This window comes from Triticum aestivum, chromosome 7A (genome assembly GCF_018294505.1).
Source record: "Triticum aestivum cultivar Chinese Spring chromosome 7A, IWGSC CS RefSeq v2.1, whole genome shotgun sequence".
In the NCBI taxonomy this organism is placed as follows: Eukaryota; Viridiplantae; Streptophyta; class Magnoliopsida; order Poales; family Poaceae; genus Triticum; species Triticum aestivum.
The window spans coordinates 338,924,318-338,945,634 of NC_057812.1; the positions used below are offsets into that span (position 1 = coordinate 338,924,318).

The window sequence follows — 21,317 nt, forward strand, 5'->3', positions numbered from 1 at the left end:
CTAGCGTTTCACCTCTGTGGTGACTGACACTGGCTTTTCAGCGAGCGCTCATGATCCGGCGTTGTTTGTCCACCTTTCTGCTCGTGGCCGCACTATTCTTCTTCTATATGTTGATGACATGATCATCACCGGTGACGATTCTGAGTACATTGCCTTTGTCAAGGCTCGTCTCAGTGAGCAGTTTCTTATGTCTGATCTTGGTCATCTTTGTTGCTTTCTTGGGATTAAGGTTTCTTCCACCTCTGATGGCATTTTTATTTCCCAAGAAAAGTATATTCGAGATCTTCTTGCTCATGCAGCTCTTAGTGGTGATCGCACCATTGAGACTCCTATGAAGTTCAATGTTCACCTTCGCGCTTCTGATGGTGAGCCCATATCTGATCCAATGTGTTATCGTCATCTTGTTGGAGTCTTGTCTATCTTGTTGTCACTCGTCCAGATATCTCCTATCCTGTCCATATTCTGAGTCAGATTGTTTATGTTCCCACTTCAGTTCACTATAGTCATCTTATTCGTGTTCTATGATATCTTCATGGCACGATCTCTCATCGTCTCTTTTTCCCCGTTCTAGCTCATTACAGCTCCAGGCCTATTCAGATGCTATGTGGGCTATGATCCTACACATCGCCGTTCACATTCTTCTTACTGTGTTTTTCTTGGTGGTTCTCTCATTGCCTGGAAGACGAAGAAACAGATTGCAGTTTCCCTTTCGAGTGCAGAGGCTGAGTTGTGAGCTATGGCTCTTCTGACGGCAGAGGTCACTTGGTTAAGATGGTTACTAGAGGATTTTGGAGTTTATGTTACTACACCTACCACCCTCTTGTCAGATAGTATGGGTGCTATTAGTATTGCGCGAGATCCCGTGAAGCGTGAGCTTACCAAGAATATTAGTGTTGATGCTTCTTATGTGCGTGCTGCTGTGCAGGATCATGTTATTGCTCTTCAACATGTGCCTTCTGAGTTACAGCTTGGAGACTTCTTCATGAAGGCCCAGACTAGAGCGCAACATGGATTCCACCTCTCCAAACTCAGTGTTGTGGATCCGAATTTGACGGGGGTGTTAGAGTTATATTACTGATGTCTTTTGTCCTTTTGCATTCTAGTCTCTTGGCATCCTCTTATAGCCTTTTTACATCCTCATGTATGTGTATATATGCTGGCTTTGGCCTTCTAATAATACTAAGTTGCATCATAACACTTTCTATGGGAGTGGGTGGGAAGGAGAGCCCTCTAGCCTTATATAGACGGTGGAGCCTAGGGTTTTTAGAGGAGAGAGGAGGAGGGAGAGGGGGGAGGGCGAAAGAAAGGGGGACAGAGGGGGAGAGAGGGAGAGAGAGATGTGATCTAGGTCGCCGTTGTGCCTGGCTTGGGAGTCAAGATGGTCGCTAGGTGCTTGTCCTCCCCTTCGGGCTCCCTTGTATCGCTGGGCCCCGCAGGCCTTCCACTAGGATCCCCTCGAGAAGCCAACCCCGCTACTTTGGGAACTCTGCAGTCTGAGTTCATGGCAAATTTCCAGAGTACATATGTTAAATCAGCGGATGCCGATGATTTATAGCCCTCATAAAACAGAGATCAGGTCAGTCCATATGCAAGTTCTGGACCCGGTTCCTTAGAAAGAAGAATGAAATCGTCGACTGCAACAACACCAAAGCTCTCACTACATTCTGAAACAACATCAACAGCGAGTGGCCTCTAGAGATTACGACCACTACAAGTCGAAGACTATCACGGTCATGATGACCAAATTCTGCGTTGGGGAAGATGACTGGCTCGCCAAGAAAAAGGGCTAGAGAAACGAACCCGGAACATCCAGGTGCACGATGAAAACAGAAAACCACGGCGCAATCGATGGAACAACAATGGCAGTGATGCTGAGGACGACGAGGTCAACGCCGGATCCGACAACCAGTGTTGGGGCGGTGGCACCAAGAAGAAGCGTTCCGGTGAAAGAAGGGCGGCTACAACTGTAACGCCCCGAGACCGTGTGCCACGTGTCTTCCGGTTATTCGCTGTTGTTGCCATGTCATTGCTTTTGTGTCATGCATTGCATATCATGTCATCATGTGCATTTCATTTGCATACATGTTCGTCTCATGCATCCGAGCATTTTTCCTGTTGTCTGTTTTGCATTCCGGCGCTCCTATCTCCTCCGGTGGTCATTTCTACCTTCTTTTCATGTGTGGGGGTTAAATATTTCCGGATTGGACCGAGACTTGCCAAGCGTCCTTGGTTTACTACCGGTAGACCGCCTGTCAAGTTTCATACCATTTGGACTTCGTTTGATGCTCCAATGGTTAACCGAGGGACCGAAAAGGCCTCGTGTGTGTTGCAGCCCAACACCCCTCCATTTTGGCCCAAAACCCACCTAAACCTGTTCCATCATCTCGGTCGTTCGATCACGATCGCGTGGCCGAAAACCGCACCTCATTTGGACTCTCCTAGCTCCCTCTACCTATATATATGTGGCCATCCCCGAAATTTTCGCGGATGAACCCTAGCTTCTTCCTCCTCCCGCCGACGGACACGTCCACCCTCTCACCCGGACATGTCCGCCTCGTCCGCGCGCCCAGTCCGGAGCTGCCACGTCATCGCGCCGCCGCCCTCGTCCACACCCCTCGCGCCAGCTGTCACCGCCGCTCACCGCACCGCGCCCGGCCCGCCGGGACCCGGATCTGGCCCTCCGGGCCCGAGCCGCCCGACCCCGCGCCTCCCGAGTGCCTGAACGTGCCGCCGCCTAGGTTCGTCGTCGCCGGATCCCGAGATCCCCGTCGCGCCGCCGTCAAGCACTTCCGCCGGCGAGCCTCGCCGCGGTTTGCGCCGCTGCTATAGCCCGACGCGCCTCCGCGCCATCCGGCTGCGCCGCCTTGCGTGCCCCGACCCGCGCGCCACCCTTCGCCGGCGCGCCCGCCTCCGGCGACCGGCGCCGTGCCCCGGCGACCGCACGCCGTCTCCGGCCACCCTCCGGCCATCTCCGTCGTGTCCGGCGAGGTCCGGTGGATCGGAACAAGATCCACCGGTCCCTTCATCCAAACGCGCCTGCGCCCGACCCGGATCTGCTCGTCCCGCACGTCTCCATCCCGGGTTGACTTTTCCCGCGAGGTCTAATTTCTCTAAGTCCCCGAGATTTCCATGTTTCATATGCACATGTTCATCGTGCCATAACTTTGCATCCATAGCTCCGATTCATGCATATAGCATATCAAAATGTTCGTCTCAGAGAGTACACCATTTCATTCCATTGCATCATTTTCATTTGAGTTCATCTTGATGCCCGAAATGCTGTTGGAAGAAGGCTACCTAAGTTAATTGTCAGATCTGCTGCTCCATTTAGATATTTGTCATTTTTGCCATGATTATTGTGTGCATGATATGTCCATGATCTCTACATATGTTTTGTTAAGGGTTTTGCCATCTTTCCAGAGGTGCAACCCATGTATTTTTGTGATGTGTGTGGTGACTAGCACAAGCTTGCAAAGTGAGGCACTTGGTAATGCTGATTTCAGGGACTTAGCATTTCCACTAACTCCTTCGACTGTTTATTTCATTATGCCATATGTTCATGTTGTTTCCTAGTGATCCGTGCCTCTTTTGAGGATGATCAGTAAGGATGTTTTTTTAATCTTGTAGTGCTCTATCCATCCATGTGTTTGTTTGCAATTGTGGAGCACCCTAGCTTGAGTCAATCGAGCTCTACTTTTGCTATTTCGTGAATTTGGGCAGATTGTCTACTTGTTAGTGATTTTGCCGAGGATGTTGTAGTTGATCCGTGCATGCTATGTTATTGTTCTTGCCATGTCTAGCTTGTATAATGTGTATTCTTGATGGGTGTATGCTTAGATTGTCATGCCTTGCTCTGTAGTGAGTGCATCGAGCTCGTAAACATGCCTACTTGATATCTGTTTCAGCATGCTCCAGTTTTCACTAAGTCTGTGATCTGTTTATGTTTTTGCCATGTTCACATGCTTTCAAATGTATTTTCTGATCCCTTTTGGCTCAAGGTCACTAAGGGATTTTTGTTAAGCTCTTTGAGTAGCTCCATGCCATGCTTTACCTTTCCATGTTCAGGTCCTGCAGCATATAGTTTTCATGCTCCAAAGTGAGCTACCTGATCTGAAATTCCAGGCTTGTGTTAATTTCACTAAGTCTGAAACCTGTTTACCAATTGCACTTTTGCCATGCTTGTTTGAACCTGTTAATGGATGAATTGGCCGTAGCTCAGTGTTCCTCTTTTGTCAAGCATCATGAATGGATCCCTGCCATGTATTTTGTTGCCATGTTTGAGTGCTGTAACATGTTCATCTTGTTGCATTTAGATGGCTACTTGCTGTAAATCGCAGAACGTGTCCATATTTGAATTGCTTGCCATTTCCAAACCGTAACTCCGATTCCGGTGATCTTTATATCGTTTTCAAGCGATTTCATCTCATCTTTCCAGGGGCACACTTGGATTTCCAAGTTGAGGCCAGGTTCAATCATTCCTTGTCAACTCATGCATATGCATCGCATACCGCATCCCGCATATCATACCATGTTCATGTGTTGGTTGTTTACTATGTTGTGTGCCTCTTTCCGGTGTTTGCTTCCTCGGGTTGGTTCCGATAACGTCGCGTTTGTGAGGATCCGTTCGTCTACGTCCGTTTGTCTTCTTCATGGACTCGTTCTTCTTCCTTGCGAGATTTCAGGCAAGATGACCATACCCTCGAAATCACTCCTATCTTTGCTTGCTAGTTGCTCACTCTTTTGCTATGCCTATGCTGTGATACCTATCACTTGCTTATCATGCCTCCCATATTGTTGAACCAAGCCTCTGACCCACCTTGTCCTAGCAAACCGTTGTTTGGCTATGTTACCTCTTTGCTCAGCCCCTCTTATAGCATTGTTAGTTGCAGGTGAAGATTGAAGTTTGTTCCTTGTTGGAACATGGAGATGTTGTTCCTTGTTGGAACATGTTTTACTTGTTGGGATATCACAATATATCTTATTTAATTAATGCATCTATATACTTGGTAAAGGGTGGAAGGCTCGGCCTTATGCCTGGTGTTTTGTTCCACTCTTGCCGCCCTAGTTTCCGTCATATCGGTGTTATGTTCCCGGATTTTGCGTTCCTTACGCGGTTGGGTTATAATGGGAACCCCTTGATAGTTCGCCTTGATTAAAACTTCTCCAGCAATGCCCAACATTGGTTTTACCATTTGCCACCTAGCCTTTTCTTTTCCCTTGGGAGTCGCTCTCCTGAGGGTCATCATTATCTTAACCCCCCCGGGCCAGTGCTCCTCTGAGGGTTGGTCCAACCGAGCGATGTCTGGGGCTACCAGGGGCAACTCTGGGTTGGCCTACCCGACGTCTTGCTCATCCGGTGCACCCTGAGAACGAGATATGTGCAGCTCCTATCAGGATTTGTCGGCACATATGGGTGGTGTTGCTGGATTTGTTTTAACCTGTCGAAGTGTCTTGAAGAACCGAGGTACCGAGTCTGATCGAAACGTCCCGGGAGGAGGTCTATTCCTTCGTTGACCGTGAGAGCTTATCATGGGCTAAGTTGGGACTCCCCTGCAGGGATTTGAACTTTCGAAAGCCGTGCCCGCGGTTATGGGCAGATGGGAATTTGTTAACGTCCAGTTGTAGAAAACCTGAAGTTGACCTTATTTAAAATACATCAACTGCGTGTATAACCGTGATGGTCTCTTTCCAGCGGAGTCCGGGAAGTGAACACGGTGTTGGAGTTATGCTTGACGTAGGTTGTTCTAGGATCACTTCTTGATCATACTTTTATCGACCGTGCTTTGCCTTCTCTTCTCGCTCTCATTTGCGTATGTTTAGCCACCATATATGCTAGTCGCTTGCTGCAGCTCCACCTCATACCTTTACCTTACCCATAAGCTTAAATAGTCTTGATCGCGAGGGTGCGAGATTGCGGAGTCCCCGTGGCTCATAGATACTTCCAAAACCAGCTTGCAGGTGCCGATGAGTCCGTGCAGATGACGCAACCAAGCTCAGGAGGAGCTCAATGAAGATCTTGTCCTTTGTGTGGTTTCGTTCTAGTTGATCAGTAGTGGAGCCCAGTTGGGGTCGATCGAGGACCTTGTCGCATTTGGGGTTCTTCTTTTATTTTGGTTCCGTAGTCGGACCTTGATTGTATCTGGATGATGTAATGCTTTATTCATGTATTGTGTGAAGTGGCGATTGTAAGCAAACTATGTAACTCTTTCCCTTATGTATTACATGGGTTGTGTGAAGATTACCTCACTTGCGACATTGCTTTCAATGCGGTTATGCCTCTAAGTCGTGCTTCGACACGTGGGAGATATAGCCGCATCGAGGGCGTTTCAACAACTCATAGCTGAACAACCATGCTCCACACCAATCGAAATTGTTGGGTCATTAAGCAAGCCACACTGCTCAACAACAACAACCCCAACAAACCCAACCCTTGCAATGACGAACAACAACAACCCCAACAAACCCAACCCTCGCAATGACGATGACGGGGACGGGCACCATCCCGGGCGGGGCAATGCCGACCAGAGCCAACTTTTTCTCCTACCTGTTACATCTCTCCCTTGTTCTTGTTTTCTCGTTCTTCATGTTGGAGAGCAACGATCCTCAAGGCGATTGGACCAACCTAGGGTAGCCCATAGGCGGGGAGCCAACTTTTTCTCCTACCCGTTACATCTCTCCCTTGTTCTTGTTTTCTCGTTCTTCATGTTGGAGAGCAACGATCCTCGAGGCGGTTGGACCAACCTAGGGTAGCCCATAGGCGGGGTCCCTCTGGATGGTGTAGGGTTTTGGGTCTACAAAAGCTCACCCATGTCTTGCATATCACACACCTAGCCAATGACGTATGCTGATGTTCGTCTGCGAAGATGTTAGAATCGGAGAAGTCTGGAACCCGTTGAGTACGCTGAGCCAGGACATCAGTTATTTTGGAAAACATGATCGATGCCAAAACATCAATTATAATTACTTTGGAAAAACCGACCGATGCCAAAACAACAATTATAATTACTTTGGAAAAACCGACCGATGCCAAAACATCAATTATATTTACTTTGAAACAGAGGGAGTATTTTGTTTATCATCCTATGTGATTTTACATCTTGAATGTTCTGCCTCCAATCATCTCAGCTATGATCAGTCCCAGGATAAGGATATGTAGTCAAACAAACAAACATATAGCAATCTCAAATTTCATTGCCAAAAACAGCTCTACGCTTGCACCTGGGAAACACCTGGAGACAGTATACCACTCTGTTCTGTAGCGATGCCAGTACAGGAACCACTCCCGCGATTATAAGAAATGATCCCAAATGGAAAGACAACTCAAGTGTAATCAATGACACATTGATCATACAAACTAAACCATTTCAGGACACAGGGTACTCATATAGGAGGTGAATAGCAATGTGGCTTTCATAAAATGGCCACAACGGGGATTTCACGTCTGATTTGCATGAGCTGGTACCAGTCTTGTTGCCAAAGGAAAAGAGAGTGATAAGGGCAGCCAGCAACAATCAGCTGGAATCATTTCCCAGAATGAAGGCCTGTACCTCTGACCAGCTAGAAACCGTATGAAGAACTCCAGATCGCGCCTTGAAGATGGATGCTTCTTGCTTCCAGAGCCGCCTTTGCTTCTCTACCAAACCAGGAAGCAACGGAACAAAAGAAACACCAAACTGTTTGCCCACTCTCCGCAAGGTTGTGCTTGATCCAACAACAATGCCAACATCTGCTTCCAACAAGCAAAGCAAATCTCCAACTGAGTCCCCAATATAAACAGACAAAGATGGTGTTATACTATCCAGGTCACTTTTGATGATTTTGAACTTCTCAACTTTGTCTAGTGGAGACTCTATCTTTCTGTTGATGTGACCAGTTGAAACAGATCCCTCAAAGGTAAACTCGTTGGAATGTATGTTTACTCCGTCAAGACAACCAACTGCATGAGGGCATGAGCACATAAAAATTACACGAGTTTTGGCTTTTGACCTTAAACATAAAAATACGAGTTTTTGGTATAAAAACACTGCAGCAGACATGTCCAGGGAACACCAACCATTGCCCCCAGAATTAAGGATAACTAGCAAACATATAAAATTGCTAATCTCGGTAGTACTGTTAGTTTTGATCAAGTTGCCAGATGAAGATCACTGTTTGTTCGAAAGAAATAAACCCAAGTTCTGTCAAATATTGGTTGACCCTTACTTGGCAGTTCCTCACAGATCAACATAATAAGTAAAAAGACCAACAACAAAACACTGGTACTTTTGCTAATTTCTGTAGTACCGTTGGTTTTGATCAAGTTGCCAGATGAAGGTCATTGTTTGTTCGAAAGAAATGAACCCCAAGTTCTGTCAAATATTGGTTGGCCCTTACTTGGCAGTCACTCACAGATCAACATAATAAGTAAAAAGACCAACAACAAAACACTGGTACTAACTAAATGATACAGTAATCATGGTAAACAGCACTCATAAAGCTATTGCTACTGTTCAAAAAAGACAAGTCCTCTTTTTGCAAGGAACAGTTCAAATGATAGTCAGTCACAAGGTCATACTGATAACAAAATAATCAATGTACACCAAGGGCAAAATTCAACTGTAAAGCAACAAGTTGTAAACATGTAGTGACCATCATCAGAAAGAAATGGAAGAAAAAATGGCCAAGGGTTTTCAGCATTACCTGATGAAAAGGCTGACCTAATAAGCTCTGCACACCAGCAGTACGAAAGAATATGGATATCTAAATTGACCTTCTCCCTTGTCTCTCCAATCTTCTTAAAGAAATTTCGACAACCATCTTGCAGAATAAGCCGCTCCCCAGCTTTTCTGATATCATCTAAGTTCATTCCCCTCAAGACACCGGAATCAATAACCCTAGAATTTGCCTGTCTCTCAAATTCTGATAGCACTTCAAGACCTTTGTATAGTTGATCGTAGTCTACTGACTTTGCTGGAATTAAACAAAAAGCAATCAAATCATCAGCTGGTTATTGCAAGCATGGTTATGCATTATTGGTAAATTGCAAATTTTCATCAGAAATTAATCAAACAGAGAGAGCATTATGCAGACCTTCTTCTGGAGGAAGTAACTTTTGTATGCATTGCTCATGCTCTTCCATGTACTGATTAGATAGCATATTCCACGAATTTCTCAGGTCTGCTGATTTTGTACGGTCAAGGACATTATCAGACCCACTCTGACTAGCCTTTTGGTGTGACAAAATCGCAATCTCCGCCAAAATGGCAGACGAATCAACAACAGTGCATGTCAAATCAAAATCAGAAAAGATCACGAGCTTGTCTTTGGGATCACGATATCTTGAAAGTGGAGCTACAACAGGTTCTTCGAGGAGCTGAGCAGAGAAAAACTCAACCTCCAGTCTCATAGCTTGTTGGTAGAGCTTCCCAATAATCTCGAGCTCCTCACCAGTTAAAGAGACACTTAGTTTATCAAGCAACTCTTCTATTTGGAGTGCATTACTCTGCAGCGGAGGGGGAAACACGCATGCACTGGTTCTATTAAAGCAGGCCAGTATTACATGCAGAAGTAGGATCAATACATAAATGAATGACATGTTCTATACCTCAAAGTCAGTGGCTGCATACGTATCAATCCATTTCTTGTATGGGTGATTTTCATCTTGTTTCAGGAAAACGCCGAGTTCTTTGCCAAGATATGCATAAAGCCTCATGCACGGAGTCATCGCCCCAACAGTGTACGCAGCAATTTTTGTCTTCTCGAATGGTGTGGCCATTTTATCAGAACCTTTCCCACCATCAACTTTTCCAGCTGCAGTTGCAAGTAAGAAATCAGTGTACTTGGTTGTTGCTGGGCTTGGAGGGATCTCTTTGGTAGGATCAACTCCCCACTCCTGCAAATTGGATAGCCAAGGCAACTAGCTGAGTAATGAAAACTCTTGGTATTAAAAAGAAGATCCTTGTGGGGAAGAAAATTTAATTAATACAGTAGCAATCAGTATACGAGAGTATAATCCAGTCCAAAGGACTATTATATACATACATATAACTGCAGCACACGGCGTGCAGTGAAACTGTGATTTATCTCTCTGGCAGGACCTAAAAATGAAACCAGATGGCACCTGCCGAGCATTTTGTTTGTAGATGTAAGATTTCAAACTTCATAATCCAGTGAAATATGTATATGATTTACAGTTGATATAGTTGAAATCATCAGGTATGACTTAAATAATCATCACCAATGAAACAACAGCAAACTTCAATATAAGAATCAATAGCTGGGTTGTTAAATGCACGCACAGGTTTGTTACATTGTATCTTAAATATATGAAAAGAGGCTCTATAAGATAATAGCAATTGTACGTGGAATCCGACTATATAAGGTATTTCATATCATACTATCCTGAACAAATTGGTTTCTATCAACGTTAGTAGCATGCTGGACATCCGTTTTTATCATTATATGCAAGAGGGTCAGATCGGGTCGTGGGTGCAGGCAGAGCCTCCGAGAGGGACAAGTAAATCCGAATCAATGGCGAGGAAATCAGTTGTGTGTGGGGTGAAGAATGGGGTTGGCAGTTGAGTAGGATCAGGACCTGGAGTACGGAAGAGTGGAGGTTGAGCTCGCGGAGGATGGCTTTCCGAAGGGCGGTGATGGTGGCCTTGTCATCGTCGTCGTCGGCGCACTCCTCGGCCATCTCGTAGCTGATGGTACGGAATGGATCAGATCCAGGGTAATCAGAATGTAAAGGCGAGATTGAAGGGGAAAGGCTTACGCGCGTGCGAAGGCGTGGAGGAAGTGGGCGTCCTGCGCGAGGTAGTGGCGGAAGGAATCGAGGCGGAGTGACCCCGCGGCGAGGGAGAGGAGGAAGGGCGTGTACGTGGCGAAGGCGGCCTCCCGCGAGGAGGCGGCGATCCAGAAGCGGCGGGCGGCAGAGCCCTCGGCGACGGCCGCCGCGGAGGAGGAGGTCGTCGACATCTGCTTGTGGTGGCTGGTGGGGCTGGTGCGCGTGACTCCTGGCCAAGAAGAGGATAATGAGAAGAAGGATTTGGTTGTTGGATTTGGGCTTGGGGGTAGCGCTGGCAGCGGGAGGCGGAGGCGGAGAAGGCGCATCCGCCCCGTCCTCGCCGCCGATTGAATTGGAGGAGGAGGCAAGTGGAGTAACCGGCCGCCGGCAATGCGTGCGGTCTCCCTTCCCTTCCCTTGGTTGCTGTCCAACACCGTACGCACCGTAATTGTTGGAAAGATAAAAAAAAGTTCCAACTCGATTTTGCTGCTGCAAGGAAACTTCCTAGACTTCAATTTTTCTTTTTCTTCACTCTTGCGAGGAGCAGGTTCTCCTGGGCCAACTCCAACGCACAAACACAAACGCACACAATTATTTTTCATCTGTTTGAATCAGCAACCGGACACCAGCATATGTTTTTTGTCTGTCGGACTGTAAGGCGCCCAACACAACAGACCTATTTAACATTTATGATTTAATAAATCAACATTTTGAAACATAAAATATTTCACACCAAAAGTACACAAACTTAACTTAAACATAGTCCCAACATTTCAACATTTAAATTTAAACTTAAAAAGATAAAAAGGGCATGGATCTACTCCTCACCTCGTCCGCAGTGAGGTAGACGAAGGGCAGTGGCTGCCATGGGGCAAGTGGCGACGGCGCGTGCAGTGTTGCTACAGCAAGCGGCACCTACTCCGGCTCAGGCTGTTGCTACACCACCAGTTGCCTCTCTGGTGATCACGTCTCCGCGCCCACCCACACGGTTAGCGCGGACACAATCTCTGACGCGCAGGGCATTGTCGTCGTCCACGTCTAGGTTTGCCCCTCCAACGTCGGGTTCCAGCGCACGTCCGGCTCCTCCTCCTCTTCTTCATCTTTCTCCTCCACCACCACCCCATCCTACGGCTTGGGGACAGCAACATCGCATGCGTCCAATAAGGCCTGCACCTCCGTCAGGCGCTACTGTGAAAATGCTTTTTGGTGGGATCACATTAGTGACGAGCGATGTCAAGAACTCGCCATAGATATTTCGAAAAAATTCCAGTGGCGGGTGGAATAAAACGACAGCCACTTGAAATTGCTAGTTATCGACTAGAGGGGGGTGAATAGGCGATTTTTATGAAAGTCTTCAAAACACGAGGTCTTTGAAGACAAATAATTAATATGAACCTATATGATATGTAGCGGAAGATGAACTACACTAGACATGCCATAGACAAGTAAGCAATATAGTGAAAGCACGAAGACTAATAGCGGATATGTAGTATGGATCGGAATAGAAGACATTATGAAGCCAAACAAGTAATAGTCTTCGCAAAGTGAAGTCAAACAGATCAGGCAAGCAAGCAATGACTTCACAAAAACAAACTATAATGTAAAGAAGGTAGGGGATAGAACCAGTAGCTTGGTGAAGACAAGGATTTGGTAGACCAGTTCCAGTTGCTATGACAACTATACGTCTGGTTAGGGAGGCTGAGATTGAACTCAGAAGACGTGTCTTCACCTTATTCCCCTTGAGCTAAGGACACCCAGTCCTCTCCCAATCACTCTGGTAAGTCTCCAAGGTAGACTTCCAAACCTTCACTGACTCCGTTCACTGACGATCCACAATGACTATTGGATCCTCAGAACGTGACGCCTAACCGGCTAAAGGATACACAGTCCTCAAGTGTAACAAGTCTTCAGGTCACGCAGACATAAATACTTCAGTGATGCCTAATACTCTTTGGCTCTAGGTGTTTTGGGCTTTGTCCTCGCAAGGATCTCTCTCTCAAAGGCTTTGGAGGTGGGTTGCTCTCAAACGACAAAAGCCATGCACTAACTCTGAGCAGCCACCAATTTATGGCGTAGGGGTGGGCTATTTATAGCCAGGAGGCAACCCGACATGATTGTCCGAAATGACCCTGGGTCGCTAAGAAACCAACACGTGTTCAACGGTCGGGTTTCAAACACACGCAGCAGCTTGGCTTGGGCTAAAAGCAAAGCTGACTCATCTAACTCTGGATAAGATTTGCTCTCATTGTCTTCGCTCGAAGACATATGATTTTGGTTGAGCATCACATCAGTCATCTAACTTTGTTCACTTGGACCCCACTTAACAGTTCGGTGGTTCCTATGACTCAATAAAGAAGAAAAGGAAACTACGAAAGAAACTGTGTCTTCGCACTCCATAGTCTTCAAGTGAATGTCTTCACCGTCATTATCTTCAACGTGAATGTCTTCACGAACCACCATTGTTTTCAATGTCTTCATACATTTTAGGGGTCATCTCTGGTAGGTAAACCGAATCAATGAGGGACTACTACTTGTGGTATCCTGCAATTCTCACAAACACAGTAGTCCCTCAACCATGTTTGTCGTCAATACTCCAAAACCAACTAGGGGTGGCACTAGATGCACTTACAATCTCCCCTTTTTGGTGATTAATGACAAGCTGGTTGAAGTTTTCAACGAGGAAAAAAATATGTGAAAGTTAAAGTACATGGGCATTGTCTTCATAGGTTGAAAGAGGCTCCCCCTGAAGATGTGCATATAAATGTTTTGCCTTTGAATGCAAATGCACATGGCAGGTTTTGCTTTGTGGAGATCTTCTTCAACACATGAAGACAATTCATCATGCATACACAAATGTGATGAAGATAATGAAATGCATAATGAGAAATGGGTGTATGCATAATGACTTCATGCGGGATTTATCATCGCATCCTAAGGTAGCAGCAAAAGTGGCAGACGACCATCAAGTTTAAGTGTTACAACTCAAAAGCCAACAGTTCAAGAACGAGAGTTGTAAAGACTTAGGCAAAAAATAAGCACCCGACCCATATGGACCCGCTTGAAGACTATCAACTCATATGCTTCTCCCCCTCTTGTCAGTAATGACCAAAAAGGTTTGAAGACATAGAGTGTCTACTCATTCCCAGGCGGTGAAAATGTTGGGGCAGCAGGGTCGACGCTGGAGTTGGGTGGTGCAGAGGGGCCTGATGTTGAATCATGGTGAAGTGAAGCCATCGCTGGTGAAGTGGCGTCGTCCTTTTCATCTATGACTCATGCAACAACAGTTGGAGTCGAAGATGAATATTCAGAATCTTCAAGGGAAGGATTTGGATGCCAACTTGCTGATTGGGGAGGCCTAGAGTCAAACTTGAAACGTTAAGTGAAGCCATCTTCTCGAAGATCGTCTTCAGAACAGAGCATTGTGAGGCTCTTCCAGGACCGCCGACATGCTTCATGTGCAACAAATGAGTTCTTGGTTGCAAGGTTGTGAATGCGATTGACATCAATGAGAAGACTCTGCATCTGGCGCTTCATCCAGTCATGATGCCTATCCTGCTTCGGGTGAAGTGATACAAGAAGCTCTATGTCATTCAGGACACGGGCACGCTTCTGAGGCCTTTGAGCTACCGTGCTGGTTGTGGCATCAATGTTTGCATGATGTGATAGACGAAGTTGATTAGTAAGAGGACCAGCCGAAGTAGGAGGATTAGGCACATGAACTCCTTCAATAGGTTGAGTGAAGCTTTGGAAGGCAACATTGTCTTCACGAACAGGCTCCTTTGCGGGCTCTGGGTATATGGTTTTATGTGACATGTCAACTTCAGGTAGAAATACGACATGGTTGCGTGGTGAAGCTTGATAGTTGATTGTGGAGTGAAGCTTAATGAGCCGCATAACCCACAGAGCATAAAACTTGAGGCCAAACAGATCAATTCCTGAAGTAGCCAACTAGCGGATGAAGAAGTTTTCAGTGTTGAATCTGATGTGATTGATGATACAGAAGACAATTGTCTTCATGGTGCCCTCAATTTTGGCGTGAGGAGAATGACCCTTGATTGGCCACAAAGTATGCCTCAAGATGTGATATATATAGTACTGTTGGGGAACGTAGCAGAAATTCAAAATTTTCTACGCATCACCAAGATCAATCTATGGAGTAATCTAGCAACGAGGGAAGGAGAGTGTATCTACATACCCTTGTAGATCGCTAAGCGGAAGCGTTCAAGTGAACGGGGTTGATGGAGTCGTACTCGCCGTGATCCAAATCACCGATGATCCTAGTGCCGAACGGACGGCACCTCCGCGTTCAACACACGTACAGCCCGGTGACGTCTCCTACGCCTTGATCCAGCAAGGGGAGAAGGAGAGGTTGGGGAAGACTCCATCCAACAGCAGCACGATGGTGTGGTGGTGGTGGAGGAGCGCAGGACTCTAGCAGGGCTTCGCCAAGCACTACGAGAGACGAGGAGGGAGAGGGGTAGGGCTGCGCCAACACGAAGATTGAATCACATGTCTTGGGCAGCCCCAAACCTCAAGTATATATAGGGGGAGGGGAGGGGTTGCGCCCCCACCAAGGGTTCCCTTCCTAGGGGCGGCGGCAGCCCCCATATCCCATCTGGGAGGCGGCCAAGGGGGAGAGAGAGGGGGCGCACCTAGGGTGGGCCTTAGGGCCCATCTACGCCTAGGGTTTGCCCCCTCTCCTCTTGAGGCGCATGGGCCTTGGTGGGGAGGCGCCCCAGCCCACCTAGGGGCTGGTCCCTTCCCACTATTGGCCCATGTATGCCTCCGGGGCTGGTGGCCCCACCTGGTGGCCCCCCGGACCCCTCCGGTGGTCCCGGTACACTACCGGTGATGCCCGGAACACTTCCGGTGGCCAAAACCATACTTCCTATATATCAACCTTTACCTCCGGACCATTCTGGAACTCCTCATGACGTCCGAAATCTCATCCGGGACTCCGAACAACATTCGGTAACCGCGTACATACTTTCCCTATAACCCTAGCGTCATCGAACCTTAAGTGTGTAGACCCTACGGGTTCGGGAGTCATGCAGACATGACCGAGACAACTCTCCGTTCAATAACCAACAGCGGGATCTGGATACCCATGTTGGCTCCCACATGCTCCACGATGATCTCATTGGATGAACCACGATGTCGAGGATACAATCAATCCCATATTCAATTCCCTTTGTCTATCGGTACGATACTTGCCCGAGATTCGATCGTCGGTATCCCGCTACCTTGTTCAATCTCGTTACCGGCAAGTCTCTTTACTCGTTCCGTAACACATCATCCCGTGATCAACTCCTTGGTCACATTGTGCACATTATGATGATGTCCTACTGAGTGGGCCCAGAGATACCTCTCCGTTTACACGGAGTGACAAATCCCAGTCTCGATTCGTGCCAACCCAACAGATACTTTCGGAGATACCTGTAGTGTACCTTTATAGCCACCCAGTTACGTTGTGACGTTTGGAACACCCAAAGCACTCCTACGGTATCTGGGAGTTGCACAATCTCATGGTCTAAGGAAATGACACTTGACATTAGAAAAGCTTTAGCAAACGAACTACACGATCTTGTGCTAGGCATAGGATTGGGTCTTGTCCATCACATCATTCTCCTAATGATGTGATCCCGTTATCAATGACATCCAATGTCCATGGTCAGGAAACCGTAACCATCTATTGATCAACGAGCTAGTCAACTAGAGGCTTACTAGGGACATGGTGTTGTCTATGTATCCACGCATGTAACTGAGTTTCCTATCAATACAATTATAGCATGGACAATAAACGATTATCATGGACAATGAAATATAATAATAATAACTAATTTATTATTGCCTCTAGGGCATATTTCCAACAGTCTAACACTTGCACTAGAGTCAATAATCTAGTTCACATCGCCATGTGATTAACATTCATAGGTCACATCGCCATGTGACCAACATCCAAAGAGTTTACTAGAGTTCAATAATCTAGTTCACATCACTATGTGATTAACACTCAATGAGTTCTGGGTTAGATCATGTTATGCTTGTGAGAGAGGTTGTAATCAACCGGTCTTGCCATATTTAGATCCCTATGTATTTCGCAAAACTTTATATCACAGATGCTGCTACCACGTTCCACTTGGAGCTATTCCAAATTATTGCTCCATTATACGTATCCGATATCTCTACTCAGAGCTATCCGGATAGGTGTTAAGCTTGCATCGACATAACTCTTTACGTCGAACTCTTTATCACCTCCATAACCGAGAAACATTTCCTTATTTCTCTAAGGATAATTTTGACCGCTATCTGGTGGTCCAGTCCTAGATCACCTTTGTACCCTCTTGCCAGACATGTGGCAAGGCACACATCAGGTGCGGTACTCAGCATGCCATACCGTATAGAGCCTATGACAAGAGCATAGGGGACGACCTTTGTCCTTCCTCTTTCTTCTGCCGTGGTCAAGCTTTGAGTCTTACTCAACTTCACACCTTACAACTCAGGTAAGAACCCCTTCTTTGACTGATCTATTTTGAACTCCTTCAAAAACATGTCAAGGTGTGCGTTTTTGAAAGTATCATCAGGCGTCTTGATCTATCTCTATAGATCTTGATGCCCAGTATGTAAGCAGCTTTATCCAGGTCTTCCTTTGAAAATCACTCTTCAAACAAACCATTTATGCTTTTCAGAAATTATTTCGGATCAACAATATGTCATCCACATATACTTATCAGAAATGTTGTAGTGCTCCCACTCACTTTCTTGTAAATACAAGTTTCTAGCAAACATTTTATAAACCTAAAAGCTTTGATCACTCCATCAAAACACATATTCCGATTCCGAGATGCTTGCTCTAGTCCATAGAAGGATTGCTAGAGCCAGCATACCTTTTAGCATCCTTAGGATTGTCAAAACCTTGATTGTATCACATACAACTCTTTCTTACGAAAACTTGGTAAGAAAACTTGTTTTTGACATCCATCTGTCAGATTTCATAATCGAAAAATATAGCTAATGATAACATGATTCCGACGGACTTAAGCATCGCTATAGGTGAGAAATTCTCATCGTAGTCAACTCCTTGAACTTATGAAAAGATTCGTTCCCATAAGTCCAGCTTCATAGACGGTAACATTTCCGCCCACGTCCGTCTTCTTCTTAAAGACCCATTTATCTCAATGGCTTGCCGATCATCGGGCAAGTCCACCAAAGTCCATACTTTGTTCTGATATATGGATCCTATCACGGATTTCATGGCTTCTAACCATTTGTCGGAATACGCATCGCTTCTCCATAGCTCGTAGGTTCATTGTTGTCTAACAACATGATATCTAAGATAGGATTACCGTACCACTCAAGAGTAGTACATATCCTTGTCGACCTTCGAGGTTCGATAGCAACTTGATCCGAAGCTTCATGATCACTATCATTAACTTCCTCTTCAACAGACGTAGGCGCCATAGAAAACATCTTTCTGTGTTGCATCACTCTCTGGTTGAAGTAAAGGTTCGACAACCTCATCAAGTTCTATCTTCCTCCCACTCAATTCTTTCAAGAGAAACTCCTTCTCGAGAAAGGACCCGTTCTTAGCGACAAACAATTTGCCCTCGGAACTGAGATAGAAGGTATACCCCACTTTCACCTTTGGGTATCCTATGAAGATGTGTTTGTCCGCTTTGGGTTCGAGCTTCTCCGGCTGAAGCCTTAAGCATCTGTAACACCCCAGATGTAACTTTCCCTATTTGTACTCTAACTCTTGCCGTTTCCGGCGTTAAGTTATATTTATTTCCTCGGGTTCGGGTTTTGTCTCCGTGTGTTGTTGTCATTGTCATGCATATCATATCATGTCATCATGTGCATTGCATTTGCATACGTGTTCATCTCATGCATTCAAGCATTTCCCCGTTGTCCGTTTTGCATTCCGGCGCTTCGTTCTCCTCCGGTGGTCATTTCTAGCTTTCTTTCGTGTGTGGGGATTAAACATTTCCGGATTGGACCGAGACTTGCCAAGTGGCCTTGGTTTACTACCGGTAGACCGCCTGTCAAGTTTTGTATCATTTGGACTTCGTTTGATACTCCAACGGTTAACCGATGGACCGAAAAGGCCTCGTGTGTGTTGCAGCCCAACACCCCTCCAATTTGGCCCAAAATCCACCAAACTCTGCTCCATCATCTATAGCGTTCAATCACGATCGCGTGGCTGAAAACCGCACCTCATTTGGACTCTCCTAGCTCCCTCTATGCCTATTTAAACACCCCCCGATTTTCGGATCTCCTCCTACCTCCGAAACCCTAATTTTCCACCGCGCGCCGCCGGACATTGTCCGCCCGGGGCGGACACACCGCCACCAGCCAACCGCCTCCTGCCACATGGCACCCGCCACCTCGCCGCGGCCGCGGCCCGGGGAGCCCGAAGCCGGCCCCCGTGGCCCGAGCCGCCGCGCCGCCACCTCCCTCTCCTCTGAGCCGCAGCTGCCGGCGCGCGCCGCCGCCGCCGCCTCCGCGCGCCGCGCCGCCGGGCTTCGGCCGCCGCCCCGTCCATCTCCAACTCCAGCCACCTCGACCTCTCCGGCGGCCCCGAGCACTGTTCCGGCGAAGATCCGGCCGTCCTCGTAATCCGTGCAAACCCTAGATCTCGGAGGCGTTTTTTCTCTAAGTCCCAGAAATTCCGATCCAAGTGCTCATGTTCGTAGCTCCGTAACTTCGCATCCGTAGCTCCGATTCATGCATATAGCATATCAAAATGTTCATCTCAGAGAGTACATCATTTAATTCCATTGCATCGTTTTCATTTGAGTTCATCTTGATGCCCTAAATGGTGTTAGAAGAGGGCTACTTGAGATAATTGCCAGATCTGCTACTCCATTTAGGATTTTGTCATTTTTGCCATGATTAATGTGTGCATGATATGCCCTGATGCTCTACATGTGTTTTGTTTAGGGGATTTTCATCTTTCCAGAGGTGCAACCCATGTATTTTTGTGATGTGTGTGGTGACTAGTGCAAGCTTGCAAAGTGGTGCACTTGCTAATTCTGTTTTCAGGGACTTAGTAATTTCACTAAGTCCTGGACCTGTTTATCTCATGATGCCATATGTTCATGTTGTTTCCTAGTGATCCGTGCCTCTTTTGAGGATGATCAGTAAGGATGTTTTGTTAACCTTGTAGTGCTCTATCCATCCATTTCTTTGTTTGCAATTATGGAGCATCCTAGCTTGAGTCAATCAAGCTCTACGTTTGCTACTTTGTGAATCTGGGCAGATTGTCAACTTGTTTGCAATTTTGTCGATGATGTTGTAGTTGATCCGTGCATGCTATGTTAGTGTTCTTGCCATGTCTAGATTGAATTTTGTGCCTTCTTGATGGATGTATGCTTGTCTTGCCATGACTTGCACCGTAGTGAGTGCATCGAGCTCGTAAACATGCCTACTTGAGTTATATTTCAGCATGTGTCAGTTTTCACTAAGTGTGAAAACTGATTATGCTTTTGCTATGTTCACATGCTTGCAATTGTATTTTCTGATCCCTTTTGGCTCAAGGTCACTAAGGGACTTTTGTTAAGCTCTTTGAGTAGCTCCATGCCATGCTTTACTTTGCCATGTTCAGGTCTTGTAGCATGTAGTTTTGTGGCTCCGAAGAGTGCTACCTGATCTGAAATTCCAGACAAGTGTTAATTTCACTAAGTCTGAGATCTATTTGTCATATGCATTTTTGTTAAGTGCTAGACTTTTGTTAAGCATCTTGTGTGCATCCCTGCCATGTATTTTGTTGTCATGTTTGGTTGCTGCAGCATGTTCATCTCATGACATTTAGTTGGCTACTTGCTGTAAATCGCAGACCGGTGCCATATTTGAATCGCTTGCCATTTCTAAACCGTAACTCCGATTCCGGCGTTCTTTATATCGTTTTCAAGCGATTTCATCTCATCTCTCCAGTGGCACACTTGGATTTCCAAGTTGAGGCCAGGTTCATGCATTTACTGTCATATCTTGCATTTTGCATCCCGCATCGCATCCCGCATAGCATATCATCATTTCATCATATTGCTTGGTCTTGCACGTGGTTGATTGTATCCTTGTTGCTTGTTTGTCTTGTTTGGGTAGAGACGGGAGACGAGTTCGCTAACGAGGAGCCCGTTGAGTTTGCTTTCAAGGATCTAGTCAACTTTGACAACTATGCAGGCAAGATGATCATACCCTCGAAATCACTACTATCTTTGCTATGCTAGTTTGCTCGCTCTTTTGCTATGCCAATGCTACGATGCCTACCACTTGCTTTCAAGCCTCCCAAATTGCCATGTCAAACCTCTAACCCACCATTGTCCTACCAAACCGTTGATTGGCTATGTTACCGCTTTGCTTAGCCCCTCTTATAGCGTTGCTAGTTGCAGGTGAAGATTAGAGGCCGTTCCTTGTTGGAACATCATTTATTTACTTGTTGGGATATCATTATATTGCCATGTTATCTTAATGCAACTATATACTTGGTAAAGGGTGGAAGGCTCGGCCTCTCGCCTAGTGTTTTGTTCCACTCTTGCCGCCCTAGTTTTCGTCA

General features: G+C 46.3%; 1 protein-coding gene across 1 annotated transcript; it reads right to left on the minus strand.

Annotated features, from left to right (window-relative positions):
- Window positions 1-7,024: 7,024 nt before the first annotated feature.
- On the minus strand, window positions 7,025-11,197 carry LOC123154426 (bifunctional TH2 protein, mitochondrial). Its single transcript, XM_044573169.1, has 6 exons — window positions 10,754-11,197; window positions 10,574-10,682; window positions 9,584-9,871; window positions 9,070-9,481; window positions 8,680-8,949; window positions 7,025-7,936 (listed from the first exon to the last, which is right to left on the minus strand). Exons 1-6 carry the CDS (start codon window positions 11,089-11,091, stop codon window positions 7,512-7,514), a joined length of 1,842 nt encoding a protein of 613 aa, XP_044429104.1. The 5' UTR covers window positions 11,092-11,197; the 3' UTR covers window positions 7,025-7,511.
- Window positions 11,198-21,317: the final 10,120 nt, after the last annotated feature.